This window comes from Polyodon spathula, chromosome 25 (genome assembly GCF_017654505.1).
Source record: "Polyodon spathula isolate WHYD16114869_AA chromosome 25, ASM1765450v1, whole genome shotgun sequence".
Classification (NCBI taxonomy): Eukaryota; Metazoa; Chordata; class Actinopteri; order Acipenseriformes; family Polyodontidae; genus Polyodon; species Polyodon spathula.
In genome coordinates, this window is record NC_054558.1 from 23,197,992 (window position 1) to 23,221,197 (window position 23,206).

A 23,206-nucleotide genomic window follows, 5' to 3' on the forward strand; every position below is an offset into this window, starting at 1 on the left:
TGTGTGTGTGCACCAGACTGCAATTCAATACACTGACATGCTGTAATATTCTCTGTATATTAGCTCTGTGTGTGTGTGTGCACACCAGACTGCAATTCAATACACTGACATGCTGTAATATTCTCTGTATATTAGCTCTGTGTGTGTGTGTGTGCACCAGACTGCAATTCAATATACCGACATGCTGTAATATTCTCTGTATATTAGCTCTGTGTGTGTGTGTGTGCACCAGACTGCCTAGTTCACTTCCTCCCACTGTGGTAGCTGTTAGTCCAGCCGTCACTATGTGTGAACCAGCGCTTACCACACAGATGGAAATAAGACCCCCTCCTCGACTTCATACCTGTTCCTGCAACAGTAAGGGATTTCACATCTTTAACACTGAAGCAGTTTACAGGAAGCACCTGCAGATCTGATATATGCATCATGGGCTAAAAACTAACAACCTTCTGCTGTGCATTGCACTAACAAACAACAACAACATATGGGAAACTGTACTTGCATATTGAAGAAACCCAAGGAGAGAGGGTAAATCAGGGCTTTCACAGCCCCAGTGGCTGCTTTTATGGCCAATTGAATCATGCTGTGAAATGCTCCTGTGGTCAATACCACAGTCACCACAACACTTGTGTTATTCGTGATCAAGCCTGGATTGGAGAAATCAAAGATGCCTGGGGAATTTCAATACAAGGCTTCAGGCCAGTGTTCCATCCTCTCAGGAGCCCCACAGCAACTTCAGCTGCACACAAATTGCATGCAGTCTTCCAGTTTAGAGCACGCCAGGCATTTGATGAGGTCTTCACATCAGCAGTGCTGAAATGAGTTACTGCTCCATATGTTCTTTCCTGCTTTCTTTCATAGGAGAGGGGGCTTGTTGGAGCAGTTAATTCATTCACTAGCCTTTACCCTGGAGGTCTGGTTTAGAGTCTAGCCGAGATGACAGATTTGATCTCAGCTCAAGGCAGCTGTAACAGATACAAGCTGAAAATCATAAATTATAAATTCAAAATGTAGTTTTTGTATTGCAAAACTACCAACATGAGTGAATAAATGAACTCCCTGCCACAGTATGTAGGACAAGAGGCACACCTATGCAAATAACTGTAGGTACCTGGTGTTCACAGTGTTCTGCTATGCCCTCGACTCAGATCACTTGTGCAGAACATGATGTATGGGGCAGGGATCTCTCTCGGGACTGCGCTCTTAATGTTCATCCCTTCTTTACAATAGCACTTTCTTTGCAGGTTTTTAAAAGTCATCAGATGCCACATTAAAAGCACTGTGAAGTATTTTTCTGCCTCTCAAGCCGTCATGAATAACTCATGGAGAGGATGCAAAGTCTCTCCTCTTGCTTCCCCGATTCATTTTTAACAGTCCCCAGAGTCTCCTTTTGTTCTCAGTCCATCCTTTACGGTCATGCCAATCAGGTAGCAATGGATTTCTGACGCTGCTTTGAGTTTTGAGTTTAGATTTTTGAGCTTTGAGTGACGTGATCTCCCCTCTCCCAGAACAGACACAAGAAAAAAAAAAAAAAAAAAAAGCACACCGTTTGATGAAAACAAAAAAAAAAAAACCTGGTGGTTTAGTCATCACATACTGTCTCTCTGGGCTGCCAGTCTCTGTCAAATTCTAAGACGTCCACCAACTCGTTTCTCCCACTCGTGGTTACAAATTAGTCCATTAGGCTGTCGGCAGCGGCCCTTTTTCTCCTCTCAGAGGAAGGGACCTCAGAGAATTCCCGTCATAATCGAACAGATCTCCTGGCAAGCAGGCAGCAAACAGATGCAGGGGGCCTCCTAGGGGGCAGACTGCACTCTAACAGCAAAAAATAAAATAAATGCTACCATGTGATGCGGTGCCCTCACATTTGGGAGAGGGACTTAAAAAGAAAGTGGGATTGGGACAGCAGAAAAGGCTAAGGGAGCTGCAGCAACGACTGATTCATCACTGTCCACTTTAACGAACGTTTAGCTGCACATGCATTAATGCACAAGTTTTAATGAACTTGTCTTTCAGCTTTGCTTTAAAAGACCAGGCATCTGATGTCCCCGAGTCACGTTGCACAGAATATAAAAACAGATAGCATGAAAAAAATTAAACTAATTTTTTTTAATGCAGAGGTATTTCAGGGCTGGGGTGACCATGTTGAGTGTACAGTAGCATCTCTTAATGGGAGACAATGGCTGCATTCCTGCCAATAGGTCAGACACACACACTACCACCACTAATGGACAGGTAGTTGGCAGTGGAATTAGCTGGTAATTTATTAGCACTGAAGTTAAAGATACTGGCTGCACCAATATTGGTTTTAGGCTGAACACAACTCAAGGGTGTGTGAGCACAGAATTGAATTGGAGGGCTAGAAACATCATTATTTAGTCCAGCTTATTCAGGTAATGACTGACTGCCAGGATTTCTGATTGAGACTGAAACACACTGTTTCAACCAGATAATGTTTTAGCTGTCTACTTGTGTAGTGCCTTTGTCCATGTTTGTGAATGGCGCAAAGGAAATTCAAATACACATACTGCAGAAGCTTTGATTAGTTGTTGCCATCCCCAGCTGCTGAAGTAGCTGCAAGTCCCCTGAATGCCAGTTGTTCTCTAGATGGCTGCTGATTTGCCAGTAATAGCCAGACCCCAATAGCCAGCGATTGTGCTGCTGCATACAGCCCTGGCCCTGCAGCAACATTAACACAGACAGCCGACAGAATCGGATTAATCAGGGCTGCTATCTTTGCATCAAGCCGGGCAAAGGGCTAATGAAACCACTCGGGAATTGTACCACTAAAGATCCAAACAATAGTTCTTGACTGATAAGGATTCAAATACTTTGTTCTTTTTCATCACGCAGCTTCAGTCCTATAACTTAAAAAAAAAATAATACAATAATAAATTGGGGGGAGCTGGAGATGTGAGGGGCTGGTAAAAAAAAAAAAAAAAAAAAAAAAACAGATGGATGCCTGACTGGCTGAGGGCCACGTGGAACAGTTCGGCCAGCTGAACAGCATCTCAGCGGGATGTCTAATAAGCCTCACGCAATTTTTCACCCCATATTTTTCCAATAAAAAAGCAGTTAAAAAAAACAACCGCAGCCGCAGCAGTGACTGCCATCTGGACGGGTTCTTTTCAGATTTTATAATCCAACCATCATTAAAATGGCTCTTGGCAGTTGTTTCTGCTCGTTTTCTCTGTACAGATGTGGAACGAATTCTCTGATTCTCCTCCGATCAAAGCGCTCTCTAGTTGACAGCAGACAAAAAAAACAGTTGCCGCCCCTTGGGCTAGCCGGATTCTATCAGGATCATCGTGTTGGTCCAGCAATGGCCAATCTGCTTTCGTCATCTGAATCCACACTTCTACTGTGAGGTCAGAATCGGCTCTGCAGAGCCCAGTGATTCGCTATTGCTTTTTACTGAACTACTGTCCTGAAATACAGATATATACATATATATAATGTCTCCTAGCACTTGCACATCTAATATTACTCACAAGTACTTCTTGTACTGGGTTTAAACTGACATGTAATGTACTGTACATTCATGAAAAATACTTTATTGTGATTAATTCATTTTCATATTGCTGTTGTATTTTTTATATATATTGTGCTACTGAAAAACAAAGGCTTGGGAGAATTTTAACATTCCACAGTTTTATTATTAAAGCTAGACATATATATATATATATATATATATATATATATATATATATATATATATATATATATATATATATTTTTTTTTTTATTTTTATATTTTATATGAAGGAACATTTTGGCCTTTTGCCCTTAACTGTGCATAGCCTGTTGTGTAAATGCATTGCCCTGTTTATAGTGGTTAAAATGTCTGTATAATCCTGTTGTCATTTGAATGGTGCCATGCCTTAGCTTTTGCTCTTGTTTCTAGGTAAGGGCCCCATGTGTTTTAATGTAATAATTTAATAAATCAGTAACAGCTGCATGAAACACAATCCAGTGATTTAAAGAAATTAGAGATGTCACATTTAGTGTATTATGGCAGCTTAGCTCTGGCATACTGAACCAAAAGGATCAGCTGTTATCACAGTTTTATGATAAGAGTTTATATATATATATAGACACACACACACCCACACACAGTACCAGTCAAGCATTTGAGTGCACTTGCTGGAAACTGGGTTTTTTTCAAAATCGACAATGTTTTACGTCGTATACATTTCTGTAAATACTTGAAAATTGAAAATTGTCTCTAAATCTTGGATTCCTCACAATAGCCACCCTTTGCCTTAATAACAGCCTCACAAGTACGAGGCATTCGGTTAACAAGTTTCAGCAGGAAATCACCCGACAAGTCTTCCAGCTCTTCTGCAGCAATTCCCAGAGATGTAGGGCACTTGTGGGTAGCTTTGCTTTGACTCTTCTGTCCAGTTCGTTCCATATAAGTTCTATGAGATTGAGGTCTGGAGACTGGACAGGCAGGGTCATTAGGTTGAGTTGTCCTTCACTTTTCTTCTTCACCAGATAGAACTCTGAGGTGTGTTTCGGGTCATTATCTTGCTGAAGAATGAAGGGCTGCCCAACTGGCCATAATCCTGATGGAATGGCATGCCTCTGAAGTATGCTATGATAGCCATGCTGGTTGAGCTTGCCATGGACTTGGTAAAGATCACCAACTCTGTCACTAGCAAAGCAACCCCAGACCTTTGGCCAAGGCAAGTCTCTTCCTCTTATTCTGCACTCTTAACAATGGTTTCTTTGCAGCAATTCTTCCAGTTAGGCCAGCTTCACGCAATCTCCTCTGAACATTTGATGTTGAAACATCTGTACTTCTAGTAGCATTTAGCTGAGCTTGTACTTCAAGGGCAGTTAATCGCTGGTTTCGCAGGCTTGTGACTCGAATGAACTTGTTCTCTGATTCTGAGCTCACCCTTGGCCTGCCTGACCTTGTTCGGTCCTCGTGAGTGCCAGTTTCTTCAAATCGTTTGATGGTCTTGGCCACAGCAGTTACAAACACTTGCAAAGTTCTTGTGATTTGTCTTCAAGACTGACTTTCATTTCTTAAATTACAGTCTTTTTTCTTTGCTTAACTGAGCCTATTTTTCCATTTTCTGCTCCCTTGCATTCAGGAATGACAAACGTGTGCCTATGCTACCTGTATCTATAGTAATCATGGACCCTCACCTGTTAACAATAATTGGTGACAAAAGGTTAATTAGGTAACATGCTAGTTAACTCAGAGAACATCTAACAAAGACACTTTTGTACTTAGGCCAGTGTTCTAACACCGTGTTACACACATTTCAGACTTTTAACTGACTTGGGCCTCAGACTGAAATCCCCTTGTTTTGGGTGACTATTTCACTGAAATTGACAAGATTTACATTTTCATTTGAAAATAAAATGTTATGATTATCAGCTTATATAAGTACACGTATCATATAATGAAATATTAAGTGTTTGGCATGTTAATCATAAAAAACCTGGTTTCAAGCAGGTGTACTCAAACTTTTGACTGGTACTTTGTGTATATATATATATATATTTTTTTTTCCTCATTTTAGGAACGTATTGCTTGAACAATTATTGTGTATTCATTGCACCCGAGTCAGTGTCATGATTTAAGTAACTCATTCTGCAAGGTATTCGGGACGAGAGTAACTCATTCTGCAAGGTATTCAGGACAAGAGTTTTGAAATTCAGGCCCTCAATGAGAACAGACACTGCCCTATCCCTGGTGTTCAGTTTTTTTTTAGTCCTTTGAAACATTCCTTTGAAGCCATATGCTCCCACCTGCACGCTGGATAAAGAATACTGCCATGGGTCCAATAAAGAGAATTAAAGATTAGGGTCACAACATAAAAATGTCGAGGATGAGTTTTAATGCCCTCACACACATATGCACACAGCTCCTTATCTGGCAGCCTCCCTGGCATCAGCACCAGCCTCTTATACCTTCTGTCTGAGCCATGTGTTACCTCTTTTCAAAGGCAATAGCCGCTACCACTGAATACTCCCTGTTGTAACTCTGCGGGATCCCTCAGTATTGCAGGTTTCTGCTAATGAAGGCACATCAATTTAATCGCAGCTCGCATTAAACTGTCGCGGGGGCGCTGACAGATCATTTTGCTTAATTCCACTTCAACAAACCCGAGTCCCCAGCGATGCCCGCAACTTTGGAAGGCACTCGGGCAAGTGCTGTTGCCAGTTTCTGGATATCAATCTGGACTTTTTATTCCGCAGCGGCCCGGAGTGATATTATCCCCGATACATCGCGGATTAATAGAGTTGCTTTATTAATCCTATTGGAGACACAAGGTCCCTTGCATAAAAATGCTCCTTCATCCAACAAGGATCAATAAGGAGAAGGGATATGAAACTGTACCATAGTAATAAATACATACAATAATAAATACAGTGCAGCAATGGTGTTGATAGAATCTGTACCAAAGTAACGTTTATGCATTGATACCAATGGTGTCATAATGCTGCAAACACAGACTGAAATAAACTCCAGTAGCAGCAGTGCAATGCTGTGGTCTGCTCATGGTTTTGAATAGTCTGTCTTTTGATGGTAATACACTGGTATTATACTGGTATATTAAAGGCAGATATCTCTATAAGGAAAAGGATGCTTAACAGAAAGCCATACAAAACCTGGTCTGCTACATCGACAGAGTTTTAAGGCAAAGGATCATTGTTAGTTCCAGGGGTATTTAAAGCTTCAGCCCCCCCTCTAAAACCCTATAAAGTTTTATATAAGCCTCTTTGATACAACAATGATTTTTTTCCTGCAATCTTAGAAGCTTTGCACCCTTTCTAAAGAAGATCAAAGCGGCTAGGTTTGCGTGAAGAAATCGCGTGCTGCATTTTAAACCAATTGAAGGCAGCTGGGCGGCTTAATTGGCCATTCTCATACTGGCTGGATCGTTCCTCTCCCTGCCCACAACGTTCCCCACATCATACAAACCCACGGAAACTTCCTTTGGAAGCAAAACGGCTCAAACTGCTTGACTTGAGGTTTGATGTTTATCCTCGTCTGAGGAGTCCAGGCTACAAGATGAAAAGCTGATTCAGTCTGAAACATAGGGGTGAAATGAAAAAAAAAAAAAAAAAAAATATCCCAAGCAGGAATCACCACACTCCCAAACGGCACTGGAAAGCACATTTACCAACTGTCTTATCCACAGACCCTTGCCACTTAGACTCAATTCACACTGCCAGCATTTGTCATCTGAGTCCTGAGAAAATATAGAACCACAGGGAGAAAAAAAGAGGGTCTGAAACTAAAAGATCATATGAACACAATGTGAAACCGGGCAACTAGTAGACAAAAACAGAATCCTGACGTTGCTATTGCTATTTGTAACACCATGCTCAACAAGCTGGACAAAACGCACACGTGCAGAATCTGTTTCAAACGCAGCTCCCATCTCTAAAAGAGATCTTCTTCTTCTTCTTAGCTATTCACAGTCATGAGTGAAATAGCGTCCAAGTCGACAGCTCCAGTGCTGGAACTGGGTTCTATTTACAGCCTTGCAAATGTGCAAGTAATTAGAGGCCGGCAATGTTTATTGAATAAAAGGCACTTAAGCATTATGTTTGTGCAGGATCAGAAACATTAAAATCTAGCAAAAAAAACCATTATTTTTATAGAAGACATCTGCAAGCAATATGGACTTAATTTTACTTTTATTACTGATGTGGAAAAATGTTTACAGTGGTTGGTCGTTATTCAAACAATAACCTTAATAAAAATATACAAGCTACAAATGCAGTGGAATGGGCAAATCAAACAGCCTTGCTGACACTGCATTTGGGCTGCCCAATCTTAAACTAATTAACAGGGAACCTAAAATAATGACAACACACCATATTCCAGGCCCAATGCCTCACCCTTGTATTTTGAACTGTGCGCTGGGCACATTCTGAGCCTAATTACAACCCAGTCAACTGAAAAATAAAATGAAAACACGAAATTCAAGCATTCCAACTCAAAGCCCTTGCAGACCGATTCATTGACCTCCATATATATGTGTCATATATATATATATATATATATATATATATATATATATATATATATATATATATATATATATATATATATATATATATATATATATATATGACACACACACACACATCTAAATGGCTGGGCTCGGGCTGTGATGTTATCTGTGAGTTTGGTATACATTACAATAGTCGTGTCTTTAAAAAAAACATAATGATCTTATCAAGATTTTAAAAGGAGGGAACACACTGAAAGCATTATAATAAAATAAAAAGCCACTCACAGACCTGCCCGCCTCTAAAAATAACGAAAATCACAACTTCAAGTGATGAAGCCTGTGCCTTCCAGCAGAGAACAAAATGACATCTGCATATTAAAATCAGCAGCGCGTTTGTCAGTTCGAGTTTTACACCGCCTGTAGGGACTGGAATTAAACTCGTCAGCGGCAGTCCGATCAGATTTTTTTTTCATTTCGCTCAGCATCCCAGCTTAAGAGAATATTCTCCGCAAATTGGTTTTAAATGAAAGAAAGCGACGAGGCATTCTGCCTCCTCAGCGATTTCCCAGGTGCACTTAATCTAATTTCATTAAAGAGATGAGGACAGATGATCGCTTGTGTCGAAACATTAAGGCCATCTATTTTTTTCTTCTATAAAAACCATTAGGCCTGTCAAAGCACTGGTGGGTGGGCTGTTTGCTATCAAAGATGAGGGCTGCGTTAAACTCTGCAATAAACTGCCAGGGGAGGACCGGCAGGGATTTAGTTGGCTATTAATTCCTTCCTTCTGTGGGAGGATGAAGACAGGGGAATGGCTGGACTACCTGCCTATAAGGTACGGTCAATAAGAAAACTCCACCATGCCTTGCCATCCAACACCAGTCAAGACACCAAGGAGTTTATCTGCATGGTTATTAGAGGCAAAGAAAAAAGCAGAGACAGGCGAGTAATTGAGCAAGTGAGAAAGCCTGAGTCCTTGACAAAGTCAGCCAGTGCACTGGAGGAGCATGGACAGCTCCATTTCACTGTGATGTCCTGATTGAAACCACCAGCACTGCTCCAGGAAATCAACACAAGAGTCTCACAGTGCATTTGTACTGCATTCAGACACTCCAGCTTTGAACACTAGCGCAGTGGAAGAATCGGCCCCTGCACAGGAGAGCAGATGCAGAGCAGAGACTCCGAGAATGACAAGGCAGAAGACAGATAGAACAAGCTAAGGATTGCCAGTCATTTTAAACCAAAGGCAATGACCATCTCTGCACTGCAGTGACAAAAACGAAATGGCAGCTCTGTCACTGTTCTAAATGATAGCAAGCTGTCAAATCAAATAGCAGCGGGGGTAGGGGGGGGGGGGGCTTGGCATCCTGCCTTCAAACTGCTTCAGATACACTTGGCTGACTACATCATAGTCCAGTCAAAACTGATATCTGATCTGCCTAGTTGTCTGCATACAGATTTTTTTTGATCATCCAGACAGTGCTTATTTCATAATAATTTCACTTTTTTTAAAAATAAAAATAAAAGGGTCAGATTTCTAGAATTGCTGCTGCTCTGCTTGGCTGTGTTTGAGGAGGGTCTGTTAAAGGAGTGCAGTGCTCTTCAGATTGACTGGAACTTAACAGACAGACACCCCCCCCACCCCACCCCACACACACACACTGTACACTCTTCAACCCTGAGTTTTGTTTTTCATGTGCATGTGAAGCCCATGACTGAAGGGATACATGTCTGCACTGGAACCGTCCTGAAGGCCCATTTAAGATCCGTAGGAACAAAGAGCAGGAGTAGAAGGGATAGGGTCACCCACTCCTGCACTAGAACCACAGCACTGTACTAGAACTCAAAACCATCAAGCAGCAGCATCCAGGGGAAATCTACTCAACAATCACTAGGAAAAGAAATTGCTAATTAGCTTGCTTATGTGGCTTTGGTGTTTTGTTTATGAATCAGTAGAGTAAGAAAATACATACATATATTAATATATAGTGTTCTGAGGCAAGGGCTCTTCCATTATATGTGTGTCGGTCCTATTAAAAAGTACTCCTTCTCTTCTTTGAGTCTCTCTTACTATGGAAAAAAAGTCCTTTAATTATGCAGAGTGCAGTTAATCTTGGCATCTCTTACATTTCCATTACAAATCCCTTGTGAACTGGAGAAACAGGCATGCATTAAGAACACATCTTCAAATAATAACAATAATCTGCAGGTGAAAGCTCAAATAAATGAAGCAAAGTGTCTGGGAAATGATTAGCTTGTAATAATAATAGTAATAATACTGTGCTCCCTGTCGTTTACAGTGTACCCCAGGAATATTTAATAAAGACTTGAGCAGCTTTCCAGTATGCCTCTGCTCTCATCAATAAGTCTATGTGGAGATTAAGCTGTTTTGTAAGCTGTATCAGTGACAGCTGCATGAAAGGGATGAAATACACCAACAATAAGAAATCTGATCAATTCTAACAGAAAAGCGAGTGTCAGGAAATATTACAGCTGGGTGCTGAAGGATCAGCTGCAGTTTGCATGGTTTAAATGCGTGACAGCCAGTGAAGCTGCATCTTACACTAACCACGGGAACGGGTACAAACATTGCGATTCTGTCTTTGGGCAACTGACCACAGCCACGTGCTATATTAATTACCCATTGGTTTGTAAAGGCGTCTTCTGCAGACATGACACATCACTATAGGTCTTCTTATTCCTGTGTGGAGACACCCTAGCCTGTTAGATTGTCTGTCTACTCCCTTTATTATGCTGCAAGTGCAGTTAAAAGTGCAAAGTGCAAATAAGGGCAGATGTTTCAGCCACACCCGTGACTATCCTCACAATGCAATAGTGGAGGTGATTAAATCAGGTGGAGCGTCTCAGCTAAAAATAACCAGCGATTAGCTTCAAACAAATTCAACGCACCAGAAATTCAGACCAAATAATGAACCCATGATGTAACCGATATTTAAAGCCTTCACAGACCGCCAATAATCCCTCTCCCCAAAGTGACGCTGCTGTCAGGCTTCACTGTGGAAATGGAGAAACAATAAATGGACGACCTGATAAACTGGTTAAGTGTGTTGACTGAGCTAGGATTTACTTCTGCATTAAACTACATTCAACTGAGAAAAGTACAGTGATTTCCATCAAAGAGATGCAATCACAAATCTGAGGCTCATCCCACTTGTTTTATGACAGGGAATACAGGACCAATAAATGTGCTTGGAGTAAATGCAAATGTAGCTGCTATCAGAGGAATATTTATGGGTTAGGCTTCATTAATTTCTAAAGAAAGTGAGTAGGTTATTTGCAGATGAGATAAGAAACTCATATCTCAATTGAACAGGTGTTACACTGCCGGCTACCTACAGTCAAACTCACAAGTTTGCACATCACACATAACTAGTTAACCAGTGTGCCATGATACTAAAACGCAGGGAGAACGTTTATTCTGTACGCTTTCAAATCCAGCGCGATTGTGTAAATCAGCTATGACATTAACTGATAATGTATTTTGATTAATACCAGGTCCAGAATCGTTACACACAATACTGGAAAATGTAGGATGTATTCCAATTACAAATGTGCAATAGAACTGCACACAAAGTCAGTTCATTTGATAACTAGTGTAGCCTAACAGGGATTTAGCCAGGCTGGTGTTTTTCCTTGACTGGAATAAAGACAGGTCCCATGGGTATCTCCTGTACACTTCATTGAAAGAGACTCATGGGATCTTTAATGTACTCATTTAAATGGACAGCTGTGGCCAGACATTTTGCATCACCTAACAATTTAGGATTGAGGCATAAAAAAATATATATGAACTTAGATATTTTATTTAACATCATGTAATCAAAGAAACTACTATATCGCAAAAGTCTAAACCAGAAGCCATAATAGTAGTACAGTATTTCATATTGGATTTCAAAATGTCACATATTTGGCAGGTTTCTCTCGACTTTATGAAGCAAAATCAGTTCATTCTATAGGCTAAAAAACAAACCAGAAAATCCCTTACCTTGTCATCGACGTCGCTTTCGCTGTCACACTGCAAGGAGAAGAACATCCACATTAGTCAGTGAGTCACCTTACTGTTTACCTTGACACGATTATGTTTCATCAACAGCTTTCAAATGAAGCAGGAAGTGAAAAGAGAAAAGATCCAGCCTCTCTTACACAAATTCATCTTGCACAGGGAGGGACATTTTTGTGTACAGTCATAGTGGAGGGTTGGGGTATCTGCAAGGTTTACTTCACATGAATTTAGCACAATTCAATACACTTACCAAATCTCTTTCCCTTTAAGTAAGGCTGTTTCAAATGATGATTTTTTTGCTAGTCCATGCTAAATACAACTGCTCTACTGTTTTTTAGGAGTTTGCAGTGTTTCTATTAAAAGCTAATGCCAAATACATAAACCTAGAGGTGATGATAGACAGCCATAGACATCTGCCCATCCCTGCCGGTCTAGCTTCATTAGACAAAAAGAGAATCAATCTTTCTACAGAACCAGATCCTCTGAAGCACAGTTGAAGAATGCCAGCAGAATGTAACACTTCATTAATACTTTGTACAGATCGATATATATTTTCCCTGGCTAAGATACTCAGCATACACCAAGAACCAAAGCACATTCTTTACCCTCACAATGCTGCAGTCCTCTGAGACAGCATTGCTTGCAAAAGCATAGCAATTCAAAACATGCTAGTAATTTTTTTTTTTTTTTGGGGGGGGGGGGGGGGGGTATCATAAAAGACTGCTACAGTTAATACATGCCAGTAACGCTTACAACAAAATAAATCAGCCAGATTCTTTTTTTTTTTATCAGTATGTTTTGTTTTTATTTGGTAATCGTTGCAATGCTGTATTAAAATGGAGAATGGAATGTTTTCAGGTTTTCGGTTGCGATTGTGGTTGAAAGGATTGTCTGCAGGACCACAGAGTAGCCACCCCTGTCCTGAGCTCTGTCACACTGCCGCCTTTAAAAACACAGCGTACCAAGTAAACTTTAACAATAACGGAAGCTTTATTCGATTTGAGAAAGAAAGAGAAACAGGAAAAAAAACCGGGCCGCCACAATGAAGCAACTGCAACGATGCCAATTCAGCTGAAAGCACCAATGAGAAAGGCCTGAAAAACGGGCCTCAATGTGTCAGTTACGTTTCTGTGGCAACATTGTTAAGTGCCCCTCTTTATTTTGTTTAACTCCTTTTTAATCCAAAGCACAAAAGGAGAAACGGGGTCAAAAGAGAAAAGGCAGCCCTTTGTGTGCGTGCGGTGGGTCCCGACGCGTAATCAAGCAACGAGAGGAACCAGCACAAGGACTCCTACGCCAGGCCTCTTCAGAAAAGGGTTTTTTTTTTTCATCTTATCCTTTTTATTCTTATATTCAAAAGCGGAGTGAAGGACAGAAAGAGACCCGTCAATGCAGGGTGTTTCAGTCAAGAGACTCTTCCACTCTGCAGTGTCTGTGTCTGGATATGTGTCTGTATGTGTCTCAGAGTGTGTGTGTGTGTGTGTGTGTGTGTGTGTGTGTGTGTGTGTGTGTGTGTGTGTGTGTGTGTGTGTGTGTGTGTGTGTGTGTGTGTGTGTGTGTGTGTGTGTGTGTGTGTGTGTGTGTACGTGTATGTGCGTGTGTGTGTGTGTGAGTGTGTGTCCAAAGGAATGTCAGTGCAGAAGGGAAGAGCAGTACTCAAGCCTTCACCTCCCCCACTGCCTTTCTTTGCCAAAAGGGAAAAAGAAAGAAAAAAGTTGTTTGAACAGACAAAAGCCACCATTACCTGGACTTTCCATTTGAGTCCATTAACACCCCTGGAAGTGAATACACTGTAAATAGTCCTTTGTGCTGGTGTGAACAAAGGCTCACATCGGGGAGGGAGGGGCTGTTTGGAAGAGAAAGGGTTCTGTGGGATTAGTCAAAATGTTATTTTGCCAACCGGCTTATAATTCTCGGAGCAACGTTTGCTAAACAAACCCTAATTGCTGGGCTTTTCTTGTTAAATTGCTTCCTTCCATTCTAGGCAGATTTTGAGTAAGGGCAAGAGCCTTAGGCAATTCAACTTTTAACCCATTGGACCACATGGCTGGCAGTGGACCGCATGCTGGCATAGCTATTACCCTGTCTGCAAATGGGGGGGGGGGGGGCTCCCTGCAAAGCACAGCGTTTAGCTGGCGTTCAAAAGCTTGCAGAATAATACTTTGTTACAAACCAAAAAAAAAAATCATCACAGCAGTATTTGATAAGGTGCTCTGTAAAAAGCCTAAAAAGTACGCAGAGATCACCTGCACACATTGCAGGCGCCATAATCAGCCATCCTTTTACTGTTTAATCACTAGTTTTAGCTGCCTCAAGTGAATGCATTGCCTGCAAGTAAGATCCTCTTAGCGCTCAGGATAACATGGTGAAACAATGGATTACAGTATGGCTTTTTTTTCCTCTCTCATGTTTCTGTGACCCTGTTGAAATATCATCTGGCTGAAGCATCAGTGTAAAAACATGACAGAGTTGCCTTCACAGTTAAACATGATGAAATAATGGCCTCTGGATATGTGGAGATTTCAAATATAGAAGCAAATGAACATCTGGCAGAAAAATGACACCCCCCCCCCCGAGCAACTCAGTGCTGTTCAGGTTGAATGCAAGCCCTGGTCACTCGGGAGTAAAAAACAGAAATTAACAACAAATGGTGGGTTTGTACCCCTCTGAAGAAACTTTATTATATCACAAGGAACTTGTGGTTTCTTTGTTCAGGGTCTTTACGTCTGAATTCCTGGGGAGCAGGGGTCACCTAAGAGGACGCCAGGAGAACGAGTTTAAACGTAGAGGCTGTCAAAGCAGCACGGAGGAGAGAGAGGGCTGGAAGAGAGAGAGAGTCTCTACCAGTCGTAGCTGGCGAGAAAGCATGCTTATTCCCAGGAAATTACACAAGGAAAGAAGCTTCCTCCTCGCCTGCCAAGAAAAACTAGGCAGGAAGTATGAGAAGGAGTACATTTTATTAAACGGGGAAACACAAACACAATCCAGGCCTGGGGGATGTTTTTAGAAATGGAGATCTGTGTTGTTTGTGAGGCAGGCTGACAGGAATGAGGCCACAGTGGGGCTCTTGACGATATTCATACACATGGGTCTGGGTGAATGGGGGACAGCCATGCTGCATTATGGAGACTCCTTGCATGATCCTCCCAACACAGCAATACTCTGCGGACTCCATCATGATTCAGGTTAGGGCAGGCAGGTCTAGTGATGAATGGTAATACAACATGGCTTGTACTGTGTAATGATGTATTGGAATACACAAAGGTTTCTGATACCAGATGATTCATGGGGATATTTTGTTTACGGTTTTATCAAAAGACGCTTGGTAGCTTTCGGAACGGTTTTCGTTATAGCCATGCTTCCCTAACTGGAGGGAAGCAATGGATCTGCCACAAGCACCAGCATCTCTACTGTACATGAAATCCAAATTCCCTCTACAGCAACTCAATCCCACCAACTGCAATGTACAAAAAATAAAAACCGCTCCAGGAACTAATCAGTGTTCTCACAGTTAAATTATTCATGTTTCATTGTGTCTTCCAGTAGTGCTTGTGTTTGTGCTTCTCAAAACAATAATGTTTTATGAAACACGTGTGCCATAAAAACTAGTATTGTATATACTGTAATCTCCATAGAAGTGTGGTCCTGTCCATCCAGATCATGCATTACTCTTAAACATGAGGTGTGGTCCTGTCCATCCAGATCATGCATTACTCTTAAACATGAGGTGTGGTCCTGTCCATCCAGATCATGCATTACTCTTAAACATGAGGTGTGGTCCTGTCCATCCAGATCATGCATTACTCTTAAACATGAGGTGTGGTCCTGTCCATCCAGATCATGCATTACTCTTAAACATGAGGTGTGGTCCTGTCCATCCAGATCATGCATTACTCTTAAACATGAGGTGTGGTCCTGTCCATCCAGATCATGCATTACTCTTAAACATGAGGTGTGGTCCTGTCCATCCAGATCATGCATTACTCTTAAACATGAGGTGTGGTCCTGTCCATCCAGATCATGCATTACTCTTAAACATGAGGTGTGGTCCTGTCCATCCAGATCATGCATTACTCTTAAACATGAGGTGTGGTCCTGTCCATCCAGATCATGCATCACTCTTAAACATGAGGTGTGGTCCTGTCCATCCAGATCATGCATTACTCTTAAACATGAGGTGTGGTCCTGTCCATCCAGATCATGCATTACTCTTAAACATGAGGTGTGGTCCTGTCCATCCAGATCATGCATTACTCTTAAACATGAGGTGTGGTCCTGTCCATCCAGATCATGCATTACTCTTAAACATGAGGTGTGGTCCTGTCCATCCAGATCATGCATTACTCTTAAACATGAGGTGTGGTCCTGTCCATCCAGATCATGCATTACTCTTAAACATGAGGTGTGGTCCTGTCCATCCAGATCATGCATTACTCTTAAACATGAGGTGTGGTCCTGTCCATCCAGATCATGCATTACTCTTAAACATGAGGTGTGGTCCTGTCCATCCAGATCATGCATTACTCTTAAACTCTCAAACACTTCCAAATGACAGACTCTGCAGCTGCGCTGGCTCTTCAGGTCCTCGTTCTACACCGGAGGGAGGGGGCTGCTTGCTTCATGCGCTCTGGCATGGGCTCATATCTAACGGGACTGGTGTGGAGGAGGGGGGGGGAGACTACTTATTCATGAGTGAAGTTTCTGCCAAAAAGACTTATAAGGGAAGCACACAGAAGAAAAAGCTACCGCCAAGTGTCAGAGGGCCACTGATTTATTGTAGCAATTTCAGCACTGCGTCCTTTATAAGGTCCCTCTGCCTTTGCCTCACTGGTGCGCTGCTGCTACTGCAAGCTCCAGGCAGTACATAGAGAAATTTCACTCTGGTGCAGGAGAAATTAGCCAAGGAAGGAAGGAAATAGAATGTTGACTTGCACTTGCCCCAGGGCCACCCGAGAGTCGGCTTTCTCAGCTCCGCTGGCTGCCTGACAGTTTGATGGAATGAGCCGAGCGGCTGTAGCTCAGCGAGGAGCAGATTGAGCCCGAGGGCATTGCTCTGTACAGCTTCTCTCATCGTCTCTCTTCGGGGGAGGGTTTGATGATGAGGGCTACAGATGTAGTTTGCCATGTAACAGTCTGCCTGCTGCAGAGTGAGGACGGAGGTTTAAAGGGAAGAGAAAAAAAGAAGAAAAATAAAACAGCCATGGCACATCAGGCCTGGGAAAGAGAGTAGTGCCGCGGGCCGTCAAAGTAATTCTGAAGGGCAATGATGCGTCTCACAGTCGGCTTGTTATTTGGCCCTAAGGGGAAGCCGTGCTGAGGGACGGCAATCAGAGGTGGAGGGATTGGGGGGTGGGGTTCTTAAGCGATCAAAAGCTGTCGTTTGCAGGCAATAGAATTGCTGATGAGCATCCTGTGGTACAGAGCAGGCTCCTTCGTTCCTGACTGCTGTCGCGCCTGCACTTTGTTAGTTTTATGGTGGTTTAGAAACATACAGCCTTTTTAACACACACGTCTTACACACAAAACATGTAAAGGTGACAATACTGAAAATCGCCAAAATACTGAAGCACTTGGTCGGTCAAAAAAAAAAAAAAATAAGCTTTTCTTATTTTAGAAATACCAGCCATCTATTCTCAGACATATTGGATGTTATATTATTCTCAGCAGGGGGAAGGAAAAACACCTGGTCTTGATTTTGTATTCGACAAATGAACAGGGAGAAAAAAAGAAAACAATCACAGGAAAATTCTTCTAAAGAATCCCTCGAGTGCCTGACTTGAGGGGAAATACTCTTTTCAACTGTTCTCATTTATTTTAAAGGCAGAATGCTTTGGAAGACACAAATGATCAACATACTGCAAAAATAATACTCCTGACAATTACAAATGACTGATTCAAAAATCTCCAAAAAAAGAGAAAAATAAGATGACAGAAAGATGCAATGAGAAAAGGAGGGAAGGAAATGAGGCGACAGAACCAATACTATGGATGGGGAACAAGAAATGAAGACAAATTACTGCTTAGTAATTATAATGAAATCAATATGAAATAAACAAGAATGAATGACACAGAAAACACGTACTCATACTAAACCCCTTTCCTAACAGCATCATTAACAATGCTTATTAGGGTGTTAAATATGCACAGGTGTTGAATGCATCATAACTGATGTTTACTATTTGATAATTACAGAACTGTGTCATTAACCATGTGTTAGTTCATGTGCAATTCCAATAGCATTTGTGGAACTGTATGAAGCGAGTTCTCCCTCAGCTCACAGGGCGCAGGTGTTCACATCACAACCGAGACAAATACGCTCCTTTGAAGACAGTCTGTCAGAAGTACCAGCTAGGCAAGGAGACTGATCTGCCCTCTCACCCGCACAGAGCGTGGCCCATCCAGGGCAGGGTAGTTGGCTGGGAAGCTCCCATAGCTCTACTTGCTCTGTGGCCTTCCCGGTTCTGCCAATGCAGCACCTTTCACAAGCATCCAGCCCTATGTGACCTTTCTGAAGGGAGATTTCAGCAGGATGCAGGAGGGAGAGTTCACAGTGACAGCCCAGGGCTGTGCATAATTCAGTGAAAGCATCAGGAAGACAAACAGCAAACATTGCCAGTGTTCGACCTGCAACTGAGCTACGCCACTTCAGATCACAGTCGCTTAAAAACAAAATTAAAACAAACAACAACTGAAATGTGATTCCAAACATCCCCAGAAGGCAAACGACTGCTGGCTCCTGTCCACACAGCAGGACTGGCGGTGGGAGCTCAGAAGTCAATACAATTCATATCACAGATACGTTTGCCATCGTTCATCTGCGCAGTCATTTTACACTTTCCTCTTATTATGCATTTGAGATGTGGTGGAATGTGTTTCTTTCTTCTTTTACCAACTAGAAGTCACACACACTCAAAAATGCTTGACGAACAACAAGTGGCAACACAGACTAATGTGCATACCGATACCTTAATGAATCTCACTGTGAAATACAGCACTTCACATCTCTCTATGAAATATTCCATTTCACTCTGAAGACTGGGTGAAAAGCAGAGGTTCAAGTTAAAACTGGCAGATCATGGGAGGAGAGACGGAGGAACACGGGTGGGAGGCACAGGGGAGGAGAGACGAAGGAACAGGGGTGGGAGGCACAGGGGAGGAGAGACGGAGGAACACGGGTGGGAGGCACAGGGGAGGAGAGACGGAGGAACAGGGGTGGGAGGCACAGGGGAGGAGAGACGGAGGAACACGGGTGGGAGGCACAGGGGAGGAGAGACGGAGGAACACGGGTGGGAGGCACAGGGGAGGAGAGACGGAGGAACACGGGTGGGAGGCGCAGGGGAGGAGAGACGGAGGAACAGGGGTGGGAGGCGCAGGGGAGGAGAGACGGAGGAACACGGGTGGGAGGCACAGGGGAGGAGAGACGGAGGAACAGGGGTGGGAGGCGCAGGGGAGGAGAGACGGAGGAACACGGGTGGGAGGCGCAGGGGAGGAGAGACGGAGGAACAGGGGTGGGAGGGTCTGGTATTTAGCACTGCTTGGGGATGAATCTTGGTTTTTTTTTTTTTTTAACTATAATTATTGTTGCATGTGTTTATCTTTAAATAAAGGTAAATCTTCCACTCTTCTGATGGTCTATCATTATCCCACGCCAGATACAGCAGCATGCAAGCCAGCATTAAGAGGTGCAGAGTCGCTCTTCTGCTGTCTTCATATTAATAGGACGCCCCTTGTTTGTAAGTGTGCCAAGTCGTGCACTACTGCAGGCTGTTACCGAAGGCCTCCGGGGTAGCTTTTCCATATGGAGCCACATATGGCACTCAGTAGCATCAATTAATGCTGTTATAATACTGAGTTTTTTACGAGCTGTGTTTTTAACCCTGTTTTTCTTTTTCTTTCATTGTGCCGCAACACCAGAGAGAAACACCGTTTCTCCACCACCTAATCTGCGAATTGCAATCTTTTACTCACCTGCTCGAGGGAAAGGCATGCAGAGAACAACTGTCAAATGATCTGCAGATTGGTGGTAGAGGCCAATGCTTTGCAGTGGGATAACAATGTGCATATTGGTGGTAGAAGCCAATGCTTTGCAGTGGGATAACAATGTGCATATTGGTGGTAGAAGCCAATGCTTTGCAGTGGGATAACAATGTGCATATTGGTGGTAGAAGCCAATGCTTTGCAGTGGGATAACAATGTGCATATTGGTGGTAGAAGCCAATGCTTTGCAGTGGGATAACAATGTGCAGATTGGTGGTAGAAGCCAATGCTTTGCAGTGGGATAACAATGTGCAGATTGGTGGTAGAAGCCAATGCTTTGCAGTGGGATAACAATGTGCATATTGGTGGTAGAAGCCAATGCTTTGCAGTGGGATAACAATGTGCATATTGGTGGTAGAAGCCAATGCTTTGCAGTGGGATAACAATGTGCAGATTGGTGGTAGAGGCCAATGCTTTGCAGTGGGATAACAATGTGCAGATTGGTGGTAGAGGCCAATGCTTTGCAGTGGGATAACAATGTGCAGATTGGTGGTAGAGGCCAATGCTTTGCAGTGGGATAACAATGTGCATATTGGTGGTAGAAGCCAATGCTTTGCAGTGGGATAACAATGTGCAGATTGGTGGTAGAGGCCAATGCTTTGCAGTGGGATAACAATGTGCAGATTGGTGGTAGAGGCCAATGCTTTGCAGTGGGATAACAATGTGCAGATTGGTGGTAGAGGCCAATGCCTTGCAGTGGGATAACAATGTGTGGTTTTACCATTGTTTCTAATAGAACCGAGAGCGATGAAAGTTCAGAGAGTAAACTGCAGTTATTCTGTGTGTCTGCTGGCTGGCTGGATGGTAACCTAATTGCCATGTATATATTATTACTTATTAAATATCAGATTACTTTGTGCAACGGTAATTACACAAGTTTTTCAATGCTATCTGGAAAAAAAATCTATACCTCGTATTGTATCTTAAAGGGAATCAAATCTGTCATTATTACCCTTTTCTGTATCCAGCCAGTAGAATGTACCATTTATAAGCAAAGCCTCAAGCAGCTTAACAATGCTTATAACCACATTACTTGAACATCTGGCATGGCTTTATTAAAATGCTTTTTTATTATAAGCTTCTCTACTTCCGATAGTTCGTATGATGATGCCTCCTGCATGTTATCTTCAAGCCACCCTTTTAACCCTGTTTGTATATTTCTTATCCAGTGTACGGGTTTTGCTTATCATGAGCATCAGTGAAAGCCTTTCACATGTCCTTTGCAGACCTCGTTGTCCCATACCGGTTACCAACACACATGACTGCATGTAGGTTGATCAGTAGTAGTCTAGGACGTTTGCCAATCGTAAAAGTCAAGTGGACACTGTGGTCCCTGAATTCCCAGTTACAGAGTGGGAAATGCATGTCTCAACTAACCACAGTCTCTTTATAGCCAACCAATTTTAATCTCTACGCCATTTATCCGAGTTCTTCATGAAACAAGCCACATGTTTCAGCACGTTTGCATAACAACAGGTTTCTTTATTTCCAAACTGTTCCTCATAAGGATTCCTAATTCCAAACATCCAAGGCAGCGTGATCCTTTCGCTCCTTATTACTCATGCTGTATTACCCCTTTGTAACCTCAGGCTTAAACACCTGCCATTGCAATTTAATATCAAGTCCCTCTTCCTATCCGTCCCCCGTCCCTTCAAATATAATAAAAAAAACAAACAAGCAAAATACACAGCAACATCACTGCTATAATAAATCACAGTGCAACGCACAACTTGTTTTTTTTATTATGCATTACAAAGCAGGAGCACGGCAGTTTTTTTTGTAAAACAATTGAACACATTTTACGAAATTTGAGTGGAAATGAATCTACGTTTTGAATATATGAATATTGCCTTTCTGGTTATTTCTTCCGCATGGCTATCCATTCAATGTGTTTATGTTTTATATCTGTTCACTGAAGAACCTCGGTTTCAACCCAGGCTTGTCTTCATTACATTTAACTTTAACTAGTTTACGAGGCTGTACAAGACTGACTGACAGATAAGCACCGTTGCCATGTTAACCCACCCGGTTGCCGAGGAGACCATCACAAAGTGCTTCCTGGGTAATTTTCAAGGTCACTGCCACCCTAGACGGCCCACCCTCATTCAGGAACCATCGGGACTCTTTTCAGAGGGTCCTGTCAAGACCCTCATTCATCCCAGCTCTCAAATTTGTCATGCTCTGGCGACACACACAAGTAAGAACAAAGTTGTTTTTGTGTTCTCCCTTTTCTTCCAGTAAGAACCAAGAACGCCTCCCTTCAAAAACAAACCTCTCAGCTGGGAGTCTGACTCTTTTCTCCTCATGAAGGGAGCTCTGGCTGCAGATTTCAATGCAGACTCATCTGCAATACCCAATCAGACAAGCCCAGGCCAGCAAAGGGGTGAGAAATCTCCCGGAGCGCGGGTTCTTCAGAAAGCATTCCCCCATCCATTTTTATGAACGCAGATCCCACAAGCAGCTTGATGCATTCTCAGAAAGGGTTTTGTAACTATGATTCCCTAGTATACAGACATATACAGTCCTGTACATGCCAAATGTTTAGCATTTTTTAAAATGATGTAAAGGTTCTTTTTATCGGAACTGATTTAAACATTTGTTTATTCTTGTTTTGTTTGTTTGTTTGTTTGTTTTTGTTACCCTTGTGAACACTAAGTATTGATTTTGAAGTCTCTGAAAGGCATTTTCATAACCCTTTTTGTGCTGTCTCTCCCAGCTGGGAATTGAGCTATCAGATACCACGTCTGTTTAGATGCGTTTTAGAAACCCCAGAAAGCTCATGAATGCTGCCAGACTTCTTTTTCAGCCAGTACTAATTTGAATTGAACTAACAGTTTTCCGCTTAAACTCTGTCTATGGACGACTGTCTAACATGATCTGCAGCTCCAACCTCCCCCACAGCACCGCTGGCCTGACTTACCCACTACACACAGCCTTAAACTGCTCTCCCCTTTGGTGGTGTTTTAGGAACAAGTATCCCATTATCCTGACACTCCTAAACTCTTAGGAACACGCCTAGTTTTAGGAGCTGTTTCCAGACATCAGAAAACAAACTCTTGGAATGTATGTATAGCAGTGGTCTGTCCAACTTCTTAAAGCCCTGGGGCTGATTCTCACTTGTGTGGGCCCACTTAGAGTAACAGAGGCCAACGATCAGCAG

The 23,206-nt window shown here is 42.5% G+C and overlaps 1 protein-coding gene across 1 annotated transcript in view; it reads right to left on the minus strand.

Annotated features, from left to right (window-relative positions):
- Positions 1–23,206, minus strand: part of LOC121299670 (autism susceptibility gene 2 protein homolog) — a 217,266-nt gene that overhangs the window by 71,620 nt on the left and 122,440 nt on the right. Inside the window, 1 exon segment of the mRNA XM_041227559.1 lies at positions 11,992–12,021. Coding sequence (XP_041083493.1) covers positions 11,992–12,021 — 30 coding nt within the window.